This window comes from Candoia aspera, chromosome 6 (genome assembly GCF_035149785.1).
Source record: "Candoia aspera isolate rCanAsp1 chromosome 6, rCanAsp1.hap2, whole genome shotgun sequence".
Classification (NCBI taxonomy): domain Eukaryota; kingdom Metazoa; phylum Chordata; class Lepidosauria; order Squamata; family Boidae; genus Candoia; species Candoia aspera.
Window position 1 is genome coordinate 167,230 of NC_086158.1, and position 21,148 is coordinate 188,377.

General features: G+C 49.9%; 1 protein-coding gene across 18 annotated transcripts in view; it reads right to left on the bottom strand.

Annotated features, from left to right (window-relative positions):
* Positions 1 to 19,029, bottom strand: part of DLG1 (discs large MAGUK scaffold protein 1) — a 114,433-nt gene extending 95,404 nt beyond the window's left edge. For 17 of the 18 annotated variants that reach the window (XM_063306186.1, XM_063306197.1, XM_063306194.1 and 14 more), the window contains exons 1-4: positions 18,931 to 19,029; positions 18,647 to 18,778; positions 17,587 to 17,753; positions 8,387 to 8,536 (exon numbers count right to left, since the gene is read on the bottom strand). In XM_063306186.1, the coding sequence (XP_063162256.1) occupies positions 8,387 to 8,536; positions 17,587 to 17,753; positions 18,647 to 18,778; positions 18,931 to 18,949 (468 nt within the window). In that variant the 5' untranslated portion in view covers positions 18,950 to 19,029. The remainder of the gene's footprint in view (positions 1 to 8,386; positions 8,537 to 17,586; positions 17,754 to 18,646; positions 18,779 to 18,930) is intronic. The other variant, XM_063306183.1, reaches the window with a different exon arrangement.
* Between the last annotated feature and the right edge of the window lie 2,119 nt (positions 19,030 to 21,148).

A 21,148-nucleotide genomic window follows, 5' to 3' on the forward strand; every position in this document is an offset into this window, starting at 1 on the left:
ATGACAACAAATAAACTTTAAAACACTAACAGCATACAGAAATACAAAAGTAAAAAATCACAGCAGCTAACCCATGATGAAATAGCCAAGGAGAATGAGAACAACTTCTCTGTCCATAAGAAGACAACACGGGCAACACCAGGTGAACCTTGCAGGGGGGGCGTTCCAAAGTCAGGGGGCAGTCGATGCCTGAAACGTGCTGCACCAGGTGGCCCCCTCGGTCACCCAGAGCAGGCATCCCCAGGGTTATTATAAACTATAGGTAAAAATACATGCGAACAGGCATTCCTTCAGATACTGTGATCCCAGATTTTATAGGTTAGAACAAGCAATGAATTAGGGCAAGGACCGAACTGGAAGGCAGAAAAGATCATAAAAAACTGGCATAATATGTCCAGTGCTCTGCCACAGTATTTTGTTTTAACTAGTTCCTGAACAACCATCAAGGGTAGCCCCACGGGTCCTGCACTGCAGTAATCTAAGCAAGACATAACTGGGGCAACGATTACCGGGGCAAGCGACCTCTATCCAAATAGGGCTGCAGCTGGCCACTTGCCTGCTTCCCGCACATGGCCCCTTGCGTCTCTGAGGTCGGAGACAGAAAAGAGAAGTGCCCGCCTCAGCTAGGAATCAGACCCCACCCAGAACAGGGTGAACTCCCCTAGCCAGAAAAACCAGCCAGCAACAGCTCCCCCATCTGATCTGGACTGAGTTTCAGTTTACTGGCCCTCGTCCAGTCCATTACCACAGCCAGGGACTGGTTCAGAAGTTCTAAGTCTGACAAAAAGGAGGGACAGAGATGAGAGTCATCAACATATCGAGGACATTTTACCCTATGTCTCCCTCCCATACAGCATTTTCATGCAAATGTTGAAAAACACGGGGAATGAAATGCAATTTTTTGTACCCACAGTAGACAAGGAGTCCTCAATTAACAACTGCCCTGTTTAGCGGTGACAATGAAAGTTCAAAGTTATGACAGCACTGAAAAACTAACTTGACAACTGGTCCTCAAACTTATGACTGGTGCAGCATCCCCAGGGTCACATGATCGTGATTCAGGCGCTTCGCAACCAACGGGCATTTACAACTGTCGCACTGTTCCGTAGTCCCGATAGCCATTTGCGAGCTTCGCAGCCGGCTTTGACAAGCAAAGTCAATGGAGAAGCCAGCACTAAAATTGCAAGTCACGATTGCGTGAGGTCTCACTTAACATCTGTGGGTGATCCACTTAATGGCCACAGCAGAACTGAAGTTGTGTCTGGTGCGGTCACGTGATGTTTTGCTTAATGACCGTGTCACTTAGCAATGGAGTTGCCGGTCCGCTGGGAACTGCTTTTGGTTCAGTCCTCCTGTTAGTATACCTTATATTTATTTTTATCTTCTGTTTATATTTGGTAATTTGTATTTATATTTTTGTACGTTCAGGGTTTTAATGTTAGTTTTATTGTAAACTACCCAGAATCCCTCTTTTCAGGGGAGATGAGCAGCGGTAAAAATTTGAAAAATGAATGAATGGATGGATGGATGGATGAATACCTAGCCCAGTCAGGTCGGCACCGGCCATTCTTCCAGCCCACCCCGGAGACTCCAAGGATTAGAACAAGGATTTTCCATTCATTCTACCCGTCTGTGAAGCAGCTTGTACATTTAGATAAGTAGGATCAATGACCCTGAATTTGCGTGTTATTTCTCATCTTAACAGCAAAACAAGGAACAGATGCAGGTTGCTCTGCTTTCACAAAAGAGGCCATTTGCTCCCCTCTGCACCAAAAACATGCAAGGAAATAGGCAAGACGTTGCTGCTGAGACTGCCTACTGGAAAGCATTCTCCGCGCGGGAAGCCTGGCTTTTGAGAACTGCCGTTAATTTCAGAGACTTATTCTTTGGATCCAGCGCTCCCGGTCCAGGTTGCAGTTCTCCAAAGGTATGTGCCACTGCCAGTGAATGCAGAAAAGCTGGGCTGGAAGAGATGCCTGCCTTAGATCCAAGGAGCCGTTGTGGTGAGCTGGGGAAGAGAGAATCCCCATGGTTCTGCCGCCCCACACGCCTCTCACATTCAGAGGAGCCATGCCGCCGCTGAGCGCCATGACTGACAGGCAGTGCCAAATGAGCCATGTCCACCATGCACACACCACTGGTGGTGTCCCAGTTCGCAACAGCTAGCAGCGAAACGTCCCAGACAGTTAAGACCATGAATTCTGAGCACCCCGTTGCCCCACCAGGCACGGCAACAGCCAATGATAAATTTGGGCCGATCACTCCCTCTCAAGCTCGACCTATCGGACAGGGTGGTTTTTGGGAGAGAAAATGGGAACGGGAGCTCCTGACAGAAATCTAACAAATAAATGGTATCTCCTGTTCTGGGTGTGGCTCCGTCCGTTAGAAAGAATGGTTACGTGTCACAAAAGCGTAGGCATCCGTATGTTTCAGTGGAAACCCACATCAACAGACGGTGACACAAATAAACGGCCAGCACAGATCAATGGGGCTGGATGCAATCAGCCATCCAGCTGATCCAGGCCACACACAGCAAGTAGACAAGGTGGACCAATCAAAATGGAGACACCACCACTCCCAAGAACCAAGTGATCATACTTCCTAGGAAATCACCAACACCCCGAGTTCAAATCTTACACAGGCTACAAATACAGGTAGTCCTCACTTACTGACTGCCTTGTTTAGTGACCATTCAAAGTTACAACCGTTGGGGAAAAACCAGCTTTGCAACCAATCCTCGCATTTATGGCCATCGCAGTGCCCCATGGCCACATGAACGCCATTCGGGCACTTTGCAACCAGTGTAAATTTATGATCATTGCAGCATCCCATGGTCATGTGATTGCCATTTGCTAGCTTCATAACTGGCTTCCAACAAGCAGCATATATATGGAGAACCTGGAAGTGAAATCGCAAGTTGCAGTCATGTGATGTCTCACTTAACAACCACAGCGATTCACTTAATGACAGAAGCGGAAGTGACGCTTTAAGTCCGACATGGTCACGTGATTTTTGCTTAGTGACTGTGGCGCTTAGCAACAGAGTTGCCACTCCCAATTGTGGTTGGCAAGGAAGGACTACCTACTGCAAAGCCACTCCCACTTCTGAACTGCTGCGCTGAGGAAGCCTCACTGGGATGTGGCAAAACCCCCACATCCAAGAACCCTGATCAATACCTCAGTATTTGTATTACTTGCAGATGTAACAAGCATTCCCTCCAGCATCTCACTGAATCATTAATAAAGAACCGTACAAGACCCAGCACTGAATCTGTAGAATCCTCTTAACTTCTCAGTGCCAGCTGATGGAGCATCTTCTGGGTATGGTTTTTAAGTCCACTACATATTGGCTTAGCTGCTTCAGCAGAATGGCATAGAATACATTTATACCTTTGCTAAAATGAAGATATTGCACCTTCAGTATTCCAACAATCTACAGAGGAAGGTTCCAGACCAAAAAAATTGATGAAGTAGGTCTAGCAAGACTTAGATTTGGCAAATCCACAGTGACTTCTGGTAATCACTGCACTGTTCTGAAGCCCCCTAAGAAGACAAGGTCTTTTTTCTGTCACTCAGCAGATGATAAAACCAAAGGTCTGACGTGGTATACCGCGACTTCTTCCTGGATTCTTCAAGTCAGAAAGTTACAGAGCTCTTCCCAAAGGGAAAAGGGAAAAGCTTCAAATCAAAAGCTTGGTGGAAGAGAAGATTTGTGATGTTTCTAATAAAACAAAGTACATGAAATCTTAAAATCTAAGTGCCTGAGAAAGTCCATTAGCCCTTGGCAGAATATATGTGGAACAGCTTCCTAGAAGCATTCCAGAAGTTTGAAAAACCAGCATAAATTCTTTGGTGCAACAGGCTGGGTGTCAGTGGATTTGCCACTGGCTGACGAGCCGTATTCAAAAAGTTACCACAAACTCCATAACCCTGAAGGGAATTTCCTAATGAGAACCTCCAAGCCTCCCCCCTAAGCCCACTGCTCTTCCACATTTTCATAAAGAACACAGAGCGGAGATCCTCAAACTAGGGGCACGGCCCCAGGGAGCCACAAACATTTTTTAAACCTGATCGTGACTGCACAACGCTCACCTCGGGCTCTGCTCCCTATTTGCCTGTGAGAGTCCACGGTGGGTGCAGGCAAAGCAGGGGACAAAGCCCAGCGATGGCCTGAGACCGGCTCCGCAATCCCCTTTCTACTAGTGCACCCCCTCTGGCCCATCCATTAACAGCTTGAGCCCCGCGAAGGCCGGAAGAGCGGAAAGCACCGTCAACTCAAGCCAGGGCATCAACCCACCCCAGGGAGGTGGCGGGGGAGTCCATTCCCGCCCTGGGCCACCGGGCCCACAGTCAAACTGCTCTTACTGGCAAGCAGCTTTCTCAATAAAAACTTGGAATCTTCCTCCTTATAACTGGAACCTATTATTCTGAGTCCCACAGCTTGAGCAATGCACTTGAATTATTCTGTTTTCTGACGTGATGGCTACCTGGCTTAATCCTATACAAGCTGCATAGGTGATCAGGAGCCCCTCTGGTCATCTCAGAAATTGCCGATAAAGTGTGGAAGATTCCCAGGATGGGGCAAGCTTCCAGGTCTCAGCAGGCCAGCGTCCAGGGGAGAAGAGCAGGCGTGCCAAAAGATCCAGACGTCCTTCCCGGCCACAACAGCAGGCAACAAATTCAGCAGAAAACCATACCAACCTGGCGCCTCCAGGCCACCCAAGCAATCCAAGAATCCACCCCAACTGGCATACCCGGGCCCAGAAAAGCGCCCACGGGGATGCTCCTCCCTATGGCCTGGGCCCATGCCCCCTTCGCCCCCTGGCTGTGGCTGCCCTTGTCCCCATGCGCTGAGGGGCTCCTAGAAAAGGCCCAGCGGGATCTGGGGCCACAGGCCCCTTGGGCAGCCGAGGCTAGCTCTGCCCCGCTTGCCCCGGTTCCTGGCTCTCCTCAGCCTTCAAGGCCCCCCCCTCAGGGCCCTTTGAGGATGAGTCCCTGATGGAAGCTGCGACAAGAGCCAAGATGCCCCCGACTCATGCTGGTCTAAGACGGGAATAAAATTTGCCTGGCTGCCATCTACACATTCAAGGAGGAGCTACTTACAAGAACTGGATGGACTATATCTAAAGAAACAATACTTTTAACCAATTTGGTTAGGAAAACATTATCTTAATGTCAGCAAACTAGTAAGCCACAATCAAAAGAATAACTAAGAATAGCCTAGCAGGTCTTACTTCTTGAAAATCCTTGCTGGTTTTCATTAGCCACTATATATCTTTATGATGCTTACAAGCTGGCTCCCAGAATGTCTCCCGTCAGTGTCAGGTTGATCAGAATCCTACTTTTTCCACTTGGAACAACAGTTTGCAGTGCCGTGAGACTGCCTGTATTCCAGATTGAGACTAGCCAGCTGTTCCAAGCACGCATCAGCACATTCTGAAGCGACTCACAATTTGGCGTCTTGAAGGACAGACACCACCGGTCACTTCTGTGCAAGAATGACGGTGAACCCATTCCTCACTGCTCACTACATGCTTCCTTACTCATCCAAGCCCTACACTAACTTGATGCAAATCTGTTGCTTCACTCCCTACGCAAGCAGGAAAATTATAACATTTATTCAGGATGCTTCTAGCAGAGGCACTAAGGCAATCTGGCAATACTATGAGATAATCTTAAACTTGTATGATAGCTATCTTCTTTTGCAACACCACCATCTAGTGGCAGTCATTGACTAGAATATTAGATTGCCATTTTACATGTTTATGATTTATTCAAGAGGTCCAGCTTTTTTTTTTTAATTAGTAACTCAATATTCTGAAATGGAGAAATATGATAGGAACATTTCTAATGCAGCAAGAAAGCATCAGAAGACAAATGTTTAAGGCAATGAGAGAGGTCCAGTGATTAAGGCAACGGACTAGAAACCAGGAGACTGTGAGTTCTAGTACCACCTTAGGCCTGAAAGCCGGCTGGGTGACCTTGGGCCAGTCCCTCTCTCTCAGCCCAACTCACCTCATAGTTGTCATGGGGAAGAGGAAGGAGTATTAGGTAAGTTCCCCACCTTGAGTTATTTATAAAAATAATAAAGGTGGCATAAAAAAATCTTAAAAAATGAAATTTTCTTCTTGTGGCATTTAAAGCCCTCAAAATACCTTTCCCACCCTCCTATCGACACTCTGCTCAGTCTTTGGGGTTGCCAAACTATAACACAGCTTCTGACTTGGTGCTGGCCTCCATTTTGCCTCAGGCTTATGCCATCCTAAGAAGGGGGACTTCTGGAGTTCTTTGGAGGGCTTCAGAGATGCAGGGAAGCAGCTCTCACCAATTTCCCTCTCTCTATTGGAAGCATTCAGGAGAGAAAGCTCTCCCCACCAGGTAACGCCAAGAAAGATGGCCTCAACCTTCAGCTTCTGAAAGTTCATGTATACCATGTGAGCTAAACACATCGACAGAACTTCTGTGTGAAAACCTCCTGGTGTCTTTGCAAACTAAAGCTGTTCTACCACATCAGATGCCAATGTATGAATATTAGGGGAGTGCAGCTATTCGAATTCAAAGCAAGAACACTGCTTCAGAACCAGCACTGGTGTGCTCACTGGGCCTTCAGGAACACGATCCCTTCCTTGGATCGCCACTCTAGCTGTACAGCATGGGAGGAAGGAGGCACGATAAAAATATCCCCATCTTTCCCTTTGAGGGTCCTGCCCTTACTGTATTTGAAAAGCCCTTTTAGAAAGAGTCAAGCTGGAGGGGAGTTCGCAGTGGTGGCAGCAGAAGAAGGAAGGGAGGCTGGAGAAGATATCAGAAGACACCAACAAAGAACAGAAGGCTGGAAGAACAAAGGAAGAAAGAGGGAAAAAACAGAAAAAGAGGGAGGGCACAGAACAGTGTGATGACAGAACAGTGGGGCATCCAGAAGCAGCCTTCAGTAGCAAGCACAGTGGGTGAGCTGCCACAGGCTGTAGGTGGGGCAGCTGCAGCATCCTTAGCTGCAGATGACTACTCCAAAGATGGAGCAGCCAGAGAACGACTTCATCCTTCTGGCAGCCACAGGTGCTGGCACAACCAGGAAGCAGCCTCAGCCAGGGCATTTCCAGCAACCCTAACCCTCAGGAGTCTTCAGGTCCTGGCAGCACAAAGTGGCCCAAAACACGGGCGACAGTGAAGCAGAGCCCAAAGCAGACCAGCCATTTTCCCAATTCCTTGGATGGCCTAAGAGCTGCAGCCCTCCAGAAGAAGCCGGATGGAGACAGCTGCAACTCTCTACCCAGCCAAGCCACAGAGAGAGGTACGGGGCTGGGGGAGGGCTGATGTTCACTTGAGAACCCCAAGAGTGAAAGGGTTAAAGTAGCTGTTGATGCTAGGACAGGAGTACACCACAAGAACTTAAAACTGTAGGAGGTAGAGATACAGACAGTAAAACAGTAAAGACGGTAGGACAAAAGATAGGAAACCAAGCACTGGAGAAACAAAATATGATTTCTAGGAATCAGAAGCACTTTGGGTTCTAAAGTGCAAAGATGACTTTTGTTCAGCTTATAAAGGTAAAGGTAAAGGTTTCCCTTGACGTAAAGTCCAGTCGTGTCCGACTCTAGGGGGCGGTGCTCATCTCCGTTTCAAAGCCTTGGAGCCGGCGTTGTCCATAGGACACTTCCGGGTCATGTGGCCAGTATGACTCACGGAACGCCGTTTTGTTCAGCTTATATGTTTGCAATAAAAACTCATTTAAATGGGCTTGTGAATCTCACTATCTCCAACTGGTCCATCTCACAAACAAACCTATCGCACTTAGTTGAGCTAAGGAGGACATGTCAGAATGATGACGTAGTCATACTCTGTGGCTGCCTCCTTGCTCAAATGTATTTTCCTTCAATAAAGTTTCACACAGTATCCGTCATTTCAAATAAATGCCTTGTAAACATGGCAGAGAAAAGAAGTGTTTTTACTACTTTAGGCTCTGTGATAACCATCTGATTCCAAGAAAGAGGGAATACACAGCTTTCCACATTATACCCTGAAGCAAGCCTAGGATTTGCAGATTAAGTTAGAAACATTTCATTAAAATCCTCTAAAGCCCTACCTTTTACTAACCCTTGCATATCCATTGGATTCTTCTGATATTATTAGGAAATGAACAATTAATCTTTTAAAAATCAGAAATTTAGACTTTAAGGATCAGAGAGGTAGGCGGACATGAGGCTGGGAATGAGCCACAGGTTGCAGGCCTCCAGCCTGGCTCCCCAGAGATCCATGCGATCGCTGCTGCTGCTGCTGAGAGCTGGAGCTCCCCGCCATTAACCCACCACAGAGGACCTCGGACCAGCCTCCTCTGGAACTCAGACTGGTCCCCACAGCTGTTCTGAAATACAAGCCTTTTCTCCTACCTTGACCGGCGAAATGTGGGAGTGGGAAACGAAGCCACGGATACTTTCAAGCTGCGAAAGGTTCTTCTCAGACACATGCACGAGCGCCGGAGCCTGAGGAAAGCCGCTGGGCTCCAATGGAAATGAGTCTTCATCTTGGGAGCAGCATTTCTGCAATGTTCGTAGAGAGGCCATTTTACAACCAAACCAAACCAAACCAAACCAAACCCAGCAACAACAATGGTCTGCCAAAGAAGACAGCACAGGTCTGCTAAGGAGCAAAACCACTGCAGAGCTCCTGCACCCAAACCCCCCCCCCCGTGGCACATCAAGGTCCTTTTCAAAGGCCTTCGTGGCCACGGCCGCCACCTACAGATGCTTTTTGCTTCTCTGTTACTTAGACCACGCCTTTTTGCAAGCCTGCATTCAAAGCGGCTTAATTCAGAAATATGTTTTTCGCTTAATGTATTTATACACCGCCTGTTACGGTGTACCAAGTATTATGCCCAAGACACTATCCCCTGTCAGGGGTAACCAAGATCCTACAAAGCACCGAAAAGGAGTAAAAAACTGTAAACCACAGACGTCAAAGACACAAGGTAAGGAGAGGGAGCACAGCTAAAGGGAACGGTTTGGAGAAGGTGATGGGGCAGCAGCCATGAGGGGCTGTGGAAGGAGGGGAGTATATAGGCCAGGCCTGCACAAGGAGAAGCCCACCAAGCAGCCTCATGCGGCCTGCTGGTGTTTTCTGAAAACTCAGCAAATCCACTGCCGCCACCACCAAACCCTGCCACCATAAGGAAGGACTCACTGCCAGACATTCAGGGAAGAAATGAGAAACTAAGGACAGCTCTGCGACAAGCGCAGCAGAATGAAGAGCCGGCAAGTGGACAGACTCGTCATTCCTCTTCGGACAAGGAGAGGGCCTGAGATCACCCACAAGTGCTCCAGAGAGTTGTTCCCCACAATGAGACTGCAGAACAACAATCTCTGGCGGGTTTAGAGCTCTGGGAGACAAGGGAATAGCCAACTTCTTGCGCAAACCACAGTCGGTGCCTTCAAAAGGACACTGGGTTCACATACTTCCTTTGCTAATCACTTTCAAAATTGCTCCTTAACTGCTTTTCAACTATTAGGAACCTTTGGATCCACAAGTTTTACAGCACCGGGTGAGTTTCCTTCAATACTTAGTGAAAGGAGTTTTAACTACAAGCTTAAGAACTTTTAAAAAAAAAAAATTAATAAACAGCAAAAAGAGTGATTAAAACTTTGATTTTAGAAAGTTACAAATGGACTATCCAGATAAATTTGAAACAAGATTCTGGAATTAATTATAAAGAATCCTTCCTGTGGGAAAATTCTTCTGTTCTGCATTTTTTTTAAAGAAAAAATAAGACTTTAAAAATTGGACACTAGAGGGAACTAGGAGGAACTAAAGATTACAATTAAAGGGTAACACCGCCGTACGTCAGAAACATCTCGGAACCACCCAACAGACTGTTACAACCGCACGGCATCAGTGTAGCACACAGACCAACTCAAGCCCTTCAGAACATCTTAAGCAAACCAAAAAACCAGGAGTCCAAGAAGAAAAATAGGAGTCATTACAACATGCAGGGCAAGGACTGTTGCAGCCACCGTGCAGGACAGACGGGCGGAAGACCGGCAGAGCGCATCCACGGACACCCACGGGCAGTTGGGAGACACGATGAGAACTCCCCAATCTCTCCACACATGGACAGACTCGACCAAACTTTCGACCGGGAAACGGTGAGCATCCTAGACTGAGCCAAATCCAAAAGCGCTGGGGAATTCCTGGAAGCCTGGCACTCAGGCAAGGCAGCCATCAACGGGCACAAAGAGGTGAACAGCATTTACACCCCATTCAGGAGAGACAACAGAAAAGCTAAAAGACCAGAACCTCCTCGCCAGCAATCAACACCCAGATATGCAAAGATTAACACCAGGATTAACACCAGATGGACAATCAAGCAGCAAACGATACCCTAATCAAGGAACTACCAATTCAGAGAAACAATCAAGCAGTAAACAACAGCCTAATCAAGGGACTGCCAAGGAGAGAACAGCACCTCCAGCCACACTGGCAAATATATACACAAATATATACACTCTCTGTATATAAACAGAAAGCAAAGCCCACTCCCTTCTTGCACTAATGATGTTGCCTAGTCAGGCAACGAAACGTCCTTGATGCCAGCGCTTTAGCACAAACACCGTACCCATGAAACCCAACTAACTATTATATTTCTGTGACAGACTCAACTTTCATTTAGTGGGGAGAAACAGAATGTTACACACAGTTTTCCACTCTCTGAAAGGGATCTTGGCACAGGAATCCACTAAACTGTCTGCAAGGAGTGGCCTTCCAGTTCTGGACTGAAAACCTCCAGCAAGGGGGAGGCCACCATTCTTCCGGCCAGACTGTTCCACTGCTTAACAGCTCTTATTGCCAAGATAACTCTGCCTCATAGTCAGCCTGATCCGCTTTCTTTTAATTTAACCGTTTGATCCTCAGCCTGCCCTCTCTTTCAGTAGAAAGCCACCACTTGCAGGGATAGCCTTTTCAACATCTGTAGACATGGTCACACATGCTAAACAGACCCATCTCCCTGACCCATTCCTCAAAGAGGCTGGCTTGCAGACCCCTTACTCCAGGTTCTCCGTGTTCCTTCTCAAGCGCAGCACCCAGAACTGTACCCAAGACTCCAGATGCATTGAGAATATTCCCTCTCAGTGAAAACTTCAAATTGCCAAAGTGAAAATGAAGTGTAGCAAATCCAATGATTTAGGAATAACTGAACTTAGATAAACTGGAATGCCCTGTCAGTTTTTTATTAAGATGGATGGCCATATCAACGTGCAGGGTAAGTGAATGAATGAATATATAAATAGGAATGGGCCACTTAACTTAAAAAATATGTGATGTATTATTTAAGGTATGAATCTATATGAAAGAATGGAACAGCAATATATTCAAAAACACATCACTAAAATGGGATCATAAACAAAGAACAGATGCTCAGTAAATGTTATGCAAACCTGCATACTTCATGACAGACGCAATGGAGGAAGACCCCAAGGAATTGTGACAAATTGCAAGGAGCACTAGGTCAAGAAAGGATGCAGCACAACTGATGGGTAATTGGGAGGGAGAAATGGAGGAATGCAGAACCCCAGAGAGATTTGGATGGGCTAAACACAACAAAGCAGAAATTGGCGGAGAGAGTTTTGTGAAGAGAGTTCTTCATTTCGAAGTGAATATTTGTAGCTCGGAGTTGAACTGTGGAGTCCTGGGTGCTCTCTGAGCGTTGCTTCCTTGCAGACGTTTCATTGCCTGACTAGGCAACATGAGGGAGGGGGCCTTGCTCTCAGTTGATAGACCGTGGCTTGCCCTGCTTGTGTTGGTGGGGGTGTTGTTCTCTTCTTGGGAGTTCTTTGATTGGGCTGCTGTTTCCTGCTTGGTTGGTTGACTGAGTTAATAGTTCCTGGATTAGGGGGTATTGTGCTGTTTGATGGTTCATCTGGGGTTAATCCTAGTGTTGAGTGTGTAAATGTTGTTTACTTCTATGTGTCTGTTGATGGTGCTTTGTCTGAGTGCCAGGCTTCCAGGAATTCTCTGGACTTTAACTCCTGATTTTTCTTCTTGGGCTATTGGGCCTTTTGGGTTACTTAATACATTTTGAAGAGTTTTAGTTGGCTTATATGCTATGGTGACGCCATGCAGTTGTAACAGGAGTTATTTACAACATACAGTGCAAAGACTGTAACAGCCACTATGTAGGACAGACAGGCAGAAGACTAGCAGAGCGCATCCACGAACACCCACTGGCAGTCAGAAGACACGATGAGAACTCCTTAATCTCACGACACATGGACAGACTCAACCATAGTTTCAACTGGGAAACTGAGCAAGCTAAACCAAGCCAAATCCAAAAATGCCAGAGAATTCCTGGAAGCCTGGCACTCAGACAAAGCAGCCATCAACAGACACATAGAGGTAAACATTTACATACCATTCAAAAGAGACAATAGAAAAGCCAAAACACCTCCTCACCAGCAATCAACACCCAGATATGCAAGAATCAACACTAGGATTAACACCAGATGAACAATCAAACAGCACCCTAATCAAGGAATTAACTCAGTCAATCAACCCAGCAGCAAACAACAGCCCAATCAAGGAACTCCCAAGGAGAGAACACCCCCCCCACCAACACAAGCTGGACAGTATATAAACAGAGAGCAAGGCCCACTCCCTCCTCGCACTGAAGATGTTGCCTAGTCTGGCAATGAAACGTCTGCAAGGAAACAACATGGCTCAGAGAGCACCAAGGACTCCACAATTCTTCATTTACTGGCAACAGATGCTTCAAGCAACATAAATGCAACTGGGCCCATGGCATCACCAGATTCACAACTTCAAATATGAACCAGGAAGCAGATGGAGAAATGCAACTCAGAGCCAGTGTGGTCTAATGGTGAAGGCAACAGGCTAGAAACCAGGAGACTGAGAGTTCTAGTCCCACCTTAGGCACGAAAGCCAGCTGGGTGACCTTGGGCCAGTTACTCTCAGCCCAACTCACCTCACAGGGTTGTTGTGGGGAAAATAGGAGAAGGAAGGAGGATTAGCTATGTTCGCCACCTTGAGTTATTTATAAAAATAATAAAGGCGGGATAGAAAATAAATAAATAAACTCGGTCAACTAGCACACGTTCAGGTGCGGACTGTGGAAGGTTAGTTATTGGTGTCAAAAAAAGGTTAAACTCAGAAAATTAAAGGGAAGATGTGTGCCATTGCTATGAACTGGAGAACATATACAGTAGCCATCATATAAAATCAGTGTAAGCAAGGAAGGTATTTAGTGTGCTTAAATGATATGAAAATGAACGCGAAGAGTTATGGGAAGAGATTGATTGCCCACCAAACCACTATGCTAATTCCTTAAGGAGGCAAAGTTTTTATACAAGAAGAATAGAGCTGTACATACCAAACAGGCTTCAGAGAGCTGTGGAAAATCAGATACCTAATGTAAGACAGATAACGGAGAGAGCGAGAGAGCTTTTTGTGCTCCAAAGAACTCACACCCAACCAATCTCCACCTAGCATTTTCTTGCCTGCTTGCATACCCAGAAGGGGCTTGTTATTCCTGCAGGACAATGCTTTTTTCAGCATTACAGACAGGAGGAATGTCACAGGTCACGTAGGAATCCAGTGAAGAATCCTACCCCCTCCCTGCTGCCAAAAGGAGGGACGGACAGCTGGAAATCTCAATTCATCCCCCTTGAAATTTCCATTCGTTCACCCTTAAATAAACTTTAGCAACAGTGGACAGCTGGAAGGAAAGGCTTTATGTCACTGTAATGGGACAGAAAAACAACACATAAAACCTCTTATTATTTTGATTGTACCTCTTTATATACACCAATCCACATAAACAGAAAAGGAAATTGCCTTGAATCTTAGAATATTAAGACTAGACAAGAACAAAAGGAGAACTATGCTGGGGTCAGAGAACCAGATTTGAACAACGCATTTTTAGTAGGTATATAAAAACCTGCCATGTCAGCAACAGAACATTCTGGAGAATGTGGCAACTTTCCATTCAGACCCCACTGATCCTACTCCATTGGGGGTGGCTGGATCAGTAGGGTCTGGATGGCAAGTAGCCCACTTTCGGGTGGTCTGGCAATTGTCCAGAAGTTAATCCCTACCAGGAGCATTTCATGGAGTTCCAGGGGGGTCCAGCCCCAAGGCCAGCCTATTTCTGCCAGAACACCACAAACAGCTTCAGTTCCAAGGATACGCTTTCAGAACACTATCAGACCACCCTTCCCTGAAAAATGCCAGGAGGAGAAAGGGAACATCCCAGAGTTCTCCAGAATGACAGACGTTGCATATCTTTTTTTCTTTCTTTATTCATTCCCTTGCTTGCTTAATATTTTTGAGGTGTAGAACGCTGCCCAACTCAGTGTGGGTACAGCATAAAAAACAAACAATAAACCAAAATACAAAACCCACCATATACATTAAATATATACAATATATAAATACAAAATATAAAATGGCAACCAAGCAACATAACAGAACCACCAGAAGGGGATTCTCACTCAGTTCCTGGGGGAAGAGCCAGGTTTTAACAGCTTTCCTGAAGGTGAGGAGAGCAGGGACCTCTCATACATCAGGGTGGGGAGGGGGGATCATCCCAGAGAACAGGGGCAATGACAGAAAAGACTTCCCAGGTCCCTAAGATGACAAAATTTTAAAAGGTTAGGGAGTGTGTCTGGCGGGCAGATGTTCTTGGGAGAGGGTGGCCCTCAAGTACCCTGGTCCTATGCCACAGAGGGCTTTAAAGATGATAACCGGCACCTTGAATGGCACCTGGAAGCCTACAGGAAGCCAGTACAGCGTGCGGAGTAGCACTGGCATAACGAGATGTACCCAAAACTACACGCACTGCTGCATTCTGGACCAACCGAAGTTTCCAGGTAGTTTTCAAGGGCAGCCCCATGTAGAGCATGTTGCAGCAGTCCAAGCAGGAGGTGGCCATGAGGGACCCTGAGCAGGGCCATCTGGTCCGGGAATGGGCACAACTGGCGGATGAGGCACAGTTGCACAAAGGTCCCTTTGCCACCTCTTTGAGCAGGAGCTGTAAGTCCAGGAGAACCCCCAGATTGCACACTGAATCTGAATGGGGTAGGGCTACCGCATGTAGAACCAACGTTGAAAACTCTGCCACTCCCAGTTCTGGGGGACTCAAAACCTATGACCGCTTGGCCTTGGCAGGGTTGAGCGCAACCTCTTCTTACCCATCCAAACCCTCGCAGCTTGCAGACACTGGGAAAGAACCTCAACAGCTTCAGTTGGACAGCCAAGGACAGAAATGTCTAACCAGGTATCATCCCCATACTGATACCTCAGCCCAAACCAACAACTGACCTCCCCAGTGGCTTCACATAAGATATTGAAAAGGAGCAGGGAGGGTAGACCCTGAGGCACCCCACATGACCACTCTCTTCCACCAACATCAAAGGGAACCGGTCTGGGAAGGAGGAGAACCACCACAGAATGGTGCCCCCAACTCCCAACCCACTCAGCCGATCCAGAAGGATACCAAGTTTGATGGTGCTGAAGGCCAGCAAGAGATTGAGGAGACCTGGTATTTAATTCACAGGTGGCTTCACCCACAGCCACAAGGACCCTGTGTCAGGCTCCCACCACCATCCAAGGATGGTTGCATCTTTTGATCGTGTGCGCCTGCCATGATAATTTACTGCATGTCAAGAAAGGAGGGGGAGAGGTGGCTGGCAGGAATGCGAATTGCTGCTGTTTGAGCTAATTGCCTGCAATCAGGGTCACTCCGGTGAAGACATTTGTGCCTGGAGAAAAAAAACTGACCATTGGGAGATAGATGGAACTGGATCGGTGAAGAAGGGTGGTGGTGGACTGCAGAGTCTTTTAGAGAAGCCGTTTGGCGCTCTCTTCTCAGTTGTGGCTTTTCTCTTGCTCTGTACACATTTCATTAAACCTAGAATCTGCATTTCACTTTTGTGCATGAGATGGGTTTTTATTGGAACTAAAGGTGTCAGCACTACACCCTGCCCCATATCCTTCTCTTTGAGCTTCAAGCAACAGGACTCCCTTCCCTCCCTGCTGAAGGTCAGAGTCAAAAACCACTAACTTTGCCAAAAGCACAGCCAATTTACATTATTCAGCTGTAGGTACCTAAGCATTCAGCAGGAGGAAGTTTATCCCATCACCTCTGTCCACAACAATTAAAGTAAACTAAGTTTGTAGAATTCAGTTTGGGCATGCTGAAAATGCTTTCCTATCGCTAACAATCAGTGCAAACACACATATCTAGAAACAAGGAAACTGTGTTCAAAAACTCAGTTAAACCATGCACACACGCACACACAGAGCTTTTGTAGATTTACATTTCTCCCGAAATGCACAGTGGTGGAAGGGCATATCATAAAGAATTGTTGTTTGGTTCTCCTGGTCCAACAAATGAAATGCAATTAAGACCAACTACATTTCTCTCAGTGTGCATTTCAAAACTGCGTGACTGACTATGAAGGAAACCCTGGTAGACAGACGGCCAGCTCCTCCGGTGCTCCCACTGCTCTTCCAGTGGAAGATCTCCATGCGTGTATCAGACCTGACCCAAGCGCAGGCTACCGGATGTTAAACGCAATGGACTGCCTGGGGAAAGATCTGCTGGGCCAAAAGGCCTACTGAAGAGGCTAAATGGACATCCCACCACAGCGCAAGTCCCTTCGGAGGGACCCTGGCCCTGTGCTCTCATCTCATGCTGCCAACCAAGCGAGGGTCTCTTTCCAGAACTGCCTTTGGAGCAGGGCCACAGCAACGTCCTTCCTGTCCTGCCTTCTCCCTGCCCTTTGCCTCAGGGGTGACTGCCACTGGCTAGCTACCTGGGGAGGGGGTGTTTTTTCCTCAGAGCATGGTGCATTTCTGGCCCAGCAAACTAACTGCACAAGGACTCTCTTAGAAAGGTGCCACGGCGGCTCCCACCCATCCAGCACTTCCCTCTTCCCCTTCAATGTCTCGCTCACGCGCACACACAGTGCCCACTAAGGCAAAATAACCCAAAGGAAGGGCAGCACTTCCAGCAGAGCTCAAACCCTTCTTCGCCCCAACCACAGCCCTTCTTAAAGGAGAGCCAGGAGCTCCTTCCCTTCTTCCAACTGGCAGGTACAGTGTGCACCCCCACTCCATGCTTCTTTTTTAAGCAATTGTTTGGGAAACTATAAAATAGGCCCCATTAGCAAACAAGGCCATTTTAGAGCAGGTGTTAAACCCTATTTTGATCTAATTCAAGTCAATCCTCAGAAAACAAACCCTGATTCAAAGGCTTTCTGTTTTAATGCACTTCAATCAATCGTTACCTTAATGCTTGCTTGCAAATGTTGTGCAGCAATAAGAAACTTTTTCAGATGTTCAGCTACCCCTACAGAGGGGCAGGAAAAGCAAAATAAAGAGGGGGATTCTGGTAACTGCCGCCGAAGTTGTTCTCAAAGAATCAAGCTTCCCAGGATGGAGGGCAAAGAGAGCAGGTGCTTGTCATTCCCCAGCACCCCATTTGCAATCCTCAGAGGACATCCACTCTGAGTTTGGTAAGGGGTGGTGGGATGTGCCTACAGAAGACCTGGCTCCGACATCTAACTCATCCGATACGTACCTGGGTGTCTGCAGTCTGGCTGCTCGGCAATGTCTCAGAAGTCGCACCAGTGCTCGGAAGACTGGGGAAGTCCCATGTGCTCACAGGCTCGACCAATTCAGCTTGCTTTGAATGATCAATACTTTTGGGGTTTTCAAGTAGAGTCACCTCATAGAATTCTTGAATATCTAGAGGCAAATAGATGTTTCCCATAATTACCCTTCAGAAAGAAATATCGCTTCCTATTTGATCATCTTTCATCTTCAGAGTACGCTACAAATAATTGTTCCGCTTCATTTGGTTCCAGCAGGCACCCCCCCCCACCATACCACGTCCACCCCAGGAACTACATTTCAATAAGGATTCCGAGAAACTGGATATATTCCAAGGGGGGCAACAGGCACGACCAGGCGCTAAACCCTAGGAAGGAAGATGGGAGGAAGAGAAGAGGCTCAGCCTCTTGAGAGGATGAATTGGCACTTGGAACCTCAGAACAGTGAAGGAAAGTTACAAGAAGGCAGAAGCCAACCAAAGGCTGGAAAAGGTTCCCGCAGCGCCACCGGGCTGCATGAAACGAAACGAAACGAAACGAAACGACCTGCCAGGCCCTTCCGGAGCAGGCCTCGAGCCCCGCGTGGCTTCCTCTCCTCACAAACGGGGAAAGCGGGGTTGCGCGGGCCGGGCCGGAATGTGCGCCCCCCCCCCCCCGGCGAGAGGGCAGAAGGCGAGGAGCCTGCCAAAGCCTCGCGCGCGCGGCAACCCTTGAGATCCGGGGGGGGCGCCACAGCAGCCCACGGCTGTCCCTCCTGCAAAGGCCGGCCGCCCCCGTCTTGCGCCGCGGGACCTGCGCAGAGGGGCACCCCGGCCCCTTCGAGCCACCGGGGGGGGGTTGCCGGGCGGTCTGCAGCGTCCCAGCCGGAGGCCTTCCAGGGGCGCGGGAGGCCAGGGCGCCGGGTCGAGCGGCGTCCGCAGGGGCCAGCCCGGGGGGCGCTTCTTCTCCCCGGCCGAAGGGGCGCGGGGCGCCGGAGGGGGCGCAGGCGGCCGTTCGCCGACGCCCAGCGGGGAGGAGCCGCGCGCGTACCGAGGAGGGCCTGGAAGAGGCTGCTCCGGAAGATGCCGATGACCCGCTCCACCGAGCTGCGAAGCTGCCGGTCCTCCCGCGGGCTCAGCTTCGCCCGGTAGTCCTCCAGGAGCCGCAGGGCGCGCTGCGTGTCTGCGGGAGAGAGAGCCGTCGGGGGGGGAAGGAAGGAGAGGAGCGGCGCCCCCGCCGCCCCGCCGCCCTCTGCACGCGCCCAGAGGCACGGTGCCCCCCGCCCCCAGCCCCCAGCCCCCAGCCCGCCGCCGCCGCCGCCGCCGCCGCCCCACCTTGCCTCCTCACGGGCATGGCGGGCCCCGCTCCGCCTCCGCAGCGTTCCTCGCTCCCGGGCGGGCGGGCGGACGGACAGACGGGCGGCGCCGGGGGCCCGAAACTTTCCAGGCAAGATGGCGTCGCGGGCGGGCGGCAGGCCACGCCTCCCCCCGGCCCGCCAATCCGCGCCCGCCGGCCCCGCCCCCTACCTACCCGGCGGGGCGGGCCAGGTGAGCGCCAGGCGCCGGCCCCGCCCAGAAAGTTTCGGGCGGAGCCCGCGCCCGGGAACCGCTGATTGGCCGGTCGCCATCGCCGGGCCCGCCCGCGACTCGCGCCCCGGGTCCCAGCGCCGCCGGCTACGATCTTGGGCGCGTGCCGGGTCTCCCGGGGGCGCGGGCGCCTCCCTGGCCCCCAGGCGCAGGCGCCCCGGGAACCGGCCGAGGACAGCCCGGAGGAGACCGACCAGGCGTCGAAGGGGGGCGGGGGGGCGTGAGCGCGGCAGAGGCCCCGGGGCAGAGGCCCGCTTGAAGGACCGGCGGGGCTCCTCGTAGCTGCGCCCGCAGGGAGCCCCGTGTCCCCCCCGCGGCCCCAGAGCCCGGGAGAGCCGCCCCGCTTGGGCCCCGGCGGCCCCGGCGAGAAGGGCCCTGCAGGCTGCTTAGCGGTGCCGGGGGAGCCCGGGGGGCGGCCCTGTGCGGGGGGCATCAGCCCTGCCGGAGGAGAGCGGCGCCCCCTGCCCTGCCCGTCCCTGCGCGTTGGGGGGCTCGCAAGCCCGGCTGGAGGGGGAGGCGCCGCGGGGAGCGGAGCAGGGGCCGCGGAGGGAGCCCCCTCCCAGCGGTGGCCCCGGGGCTGTCTCCGAGCGGTCCTTAATAGGGCGCGTCTCTGCCGGTGGGCGTTGCGTGGGCATCCCGGTTGTCAGGCGAGGGTCGCGTATTGCCTCTCGGGACTCGCCTTTCTCTGGGAAAGGCACGTGCGACGTCGGTGAGGCAGGGAATGCAAGCCCAGTGAGGCAGACCCTCCTCCCGGGGAGCCCATCACGCTGCACACGGGCAAGCCGATCGGAAACCCTCTGGCCCGGAGCCGTGGCTTGGCCGCGGAGAGGAATTCAATCCACCCCAAAGCACATCGAGTGCGTTGGCAGTTTGGGAGGATTTTCCTCTGCAGTCATGATAAATAAATAGAGCGTGCGTCATTCGCAGGTTGCGGTGTCTGTGGAAACCTTTGCTCAGGGGCAGCAGGGTGGGGCCGGCTTTGCTCACTGCAAAGACGCCCCCCGCCCCCCCCCCCCGCTGGTTCCCCATTGGCCTTGATGTGGAGCAAGAGGAAACTCTGCAGCTGTAGCACCAGCCAAGTGGGGGAGCGGTTGTCTTCTGGGGGGGACAAATTATATTTCTGATCCCCTGCCTGAGCACATAATCAATACACCCTCTCTTGGCCTTTTCCACATGGTCAGCGGGGACATCCAATGCATGCTGGTCTTTACCCAGCAGGCTATAAACCACAGGCCAGCAGGGCCAACATTGCTCCACTCTCAGCTTTCCCTATTAAGAAAAGGGGAGGGCACTGATGCCTTGATTTACCCAGATTTGGATTAATGGGGTGTTCTCCCTGCAAAACACATGTGCCTAATTTGAGGCCGGCTGCAGAGGGCTGCCTAAGTGTGCAAAGTGTGCAAAAACTCTGGAATCTGGTAGCAGCTTTTGCAACTAACACATTTCAGTAAAAGGGATAAGCTTTTGTGAGATGATGCATCTGATGAGGTAAGCTGCAGCTCACAAAATCTTATGCCTTTTAATGAAATGTGTTAGTTGGAAAAGCTACCGGATTCCTGCATTTTTGCCACTGTGGACTAATATGGCTCTTCTCCTAAATTCACAAAGAAATGTGGCTCTGCCAGCCATGCCTTATTTCGAGGGATACCGCATGAGGGCTTAGGAAGCTGCAGTAACAGTTTGCTCAGCTCTGCAGTTGTGTCTGCCTCCCCGGCCCATCATGGAGGTAGCCTGCAGCATCATCTTGCATCCTGGCATTTGGAGGTAGCGCGCTGGGCTGTATCGTATTTTCCAGAGATATCCAGCCAATGTTTTCTACAATTTTATCTTTTTAACAAAGTTTAATTTTTCTATATCATGTGAGATAGTTTTACCTCCAGGTGGGAGAAGGGCTGATACCTCCAGTCACACACCTTGGCTATGTGAAAGACCGAGACGTTTCAATCCGGACAAACGCTGGAATGGT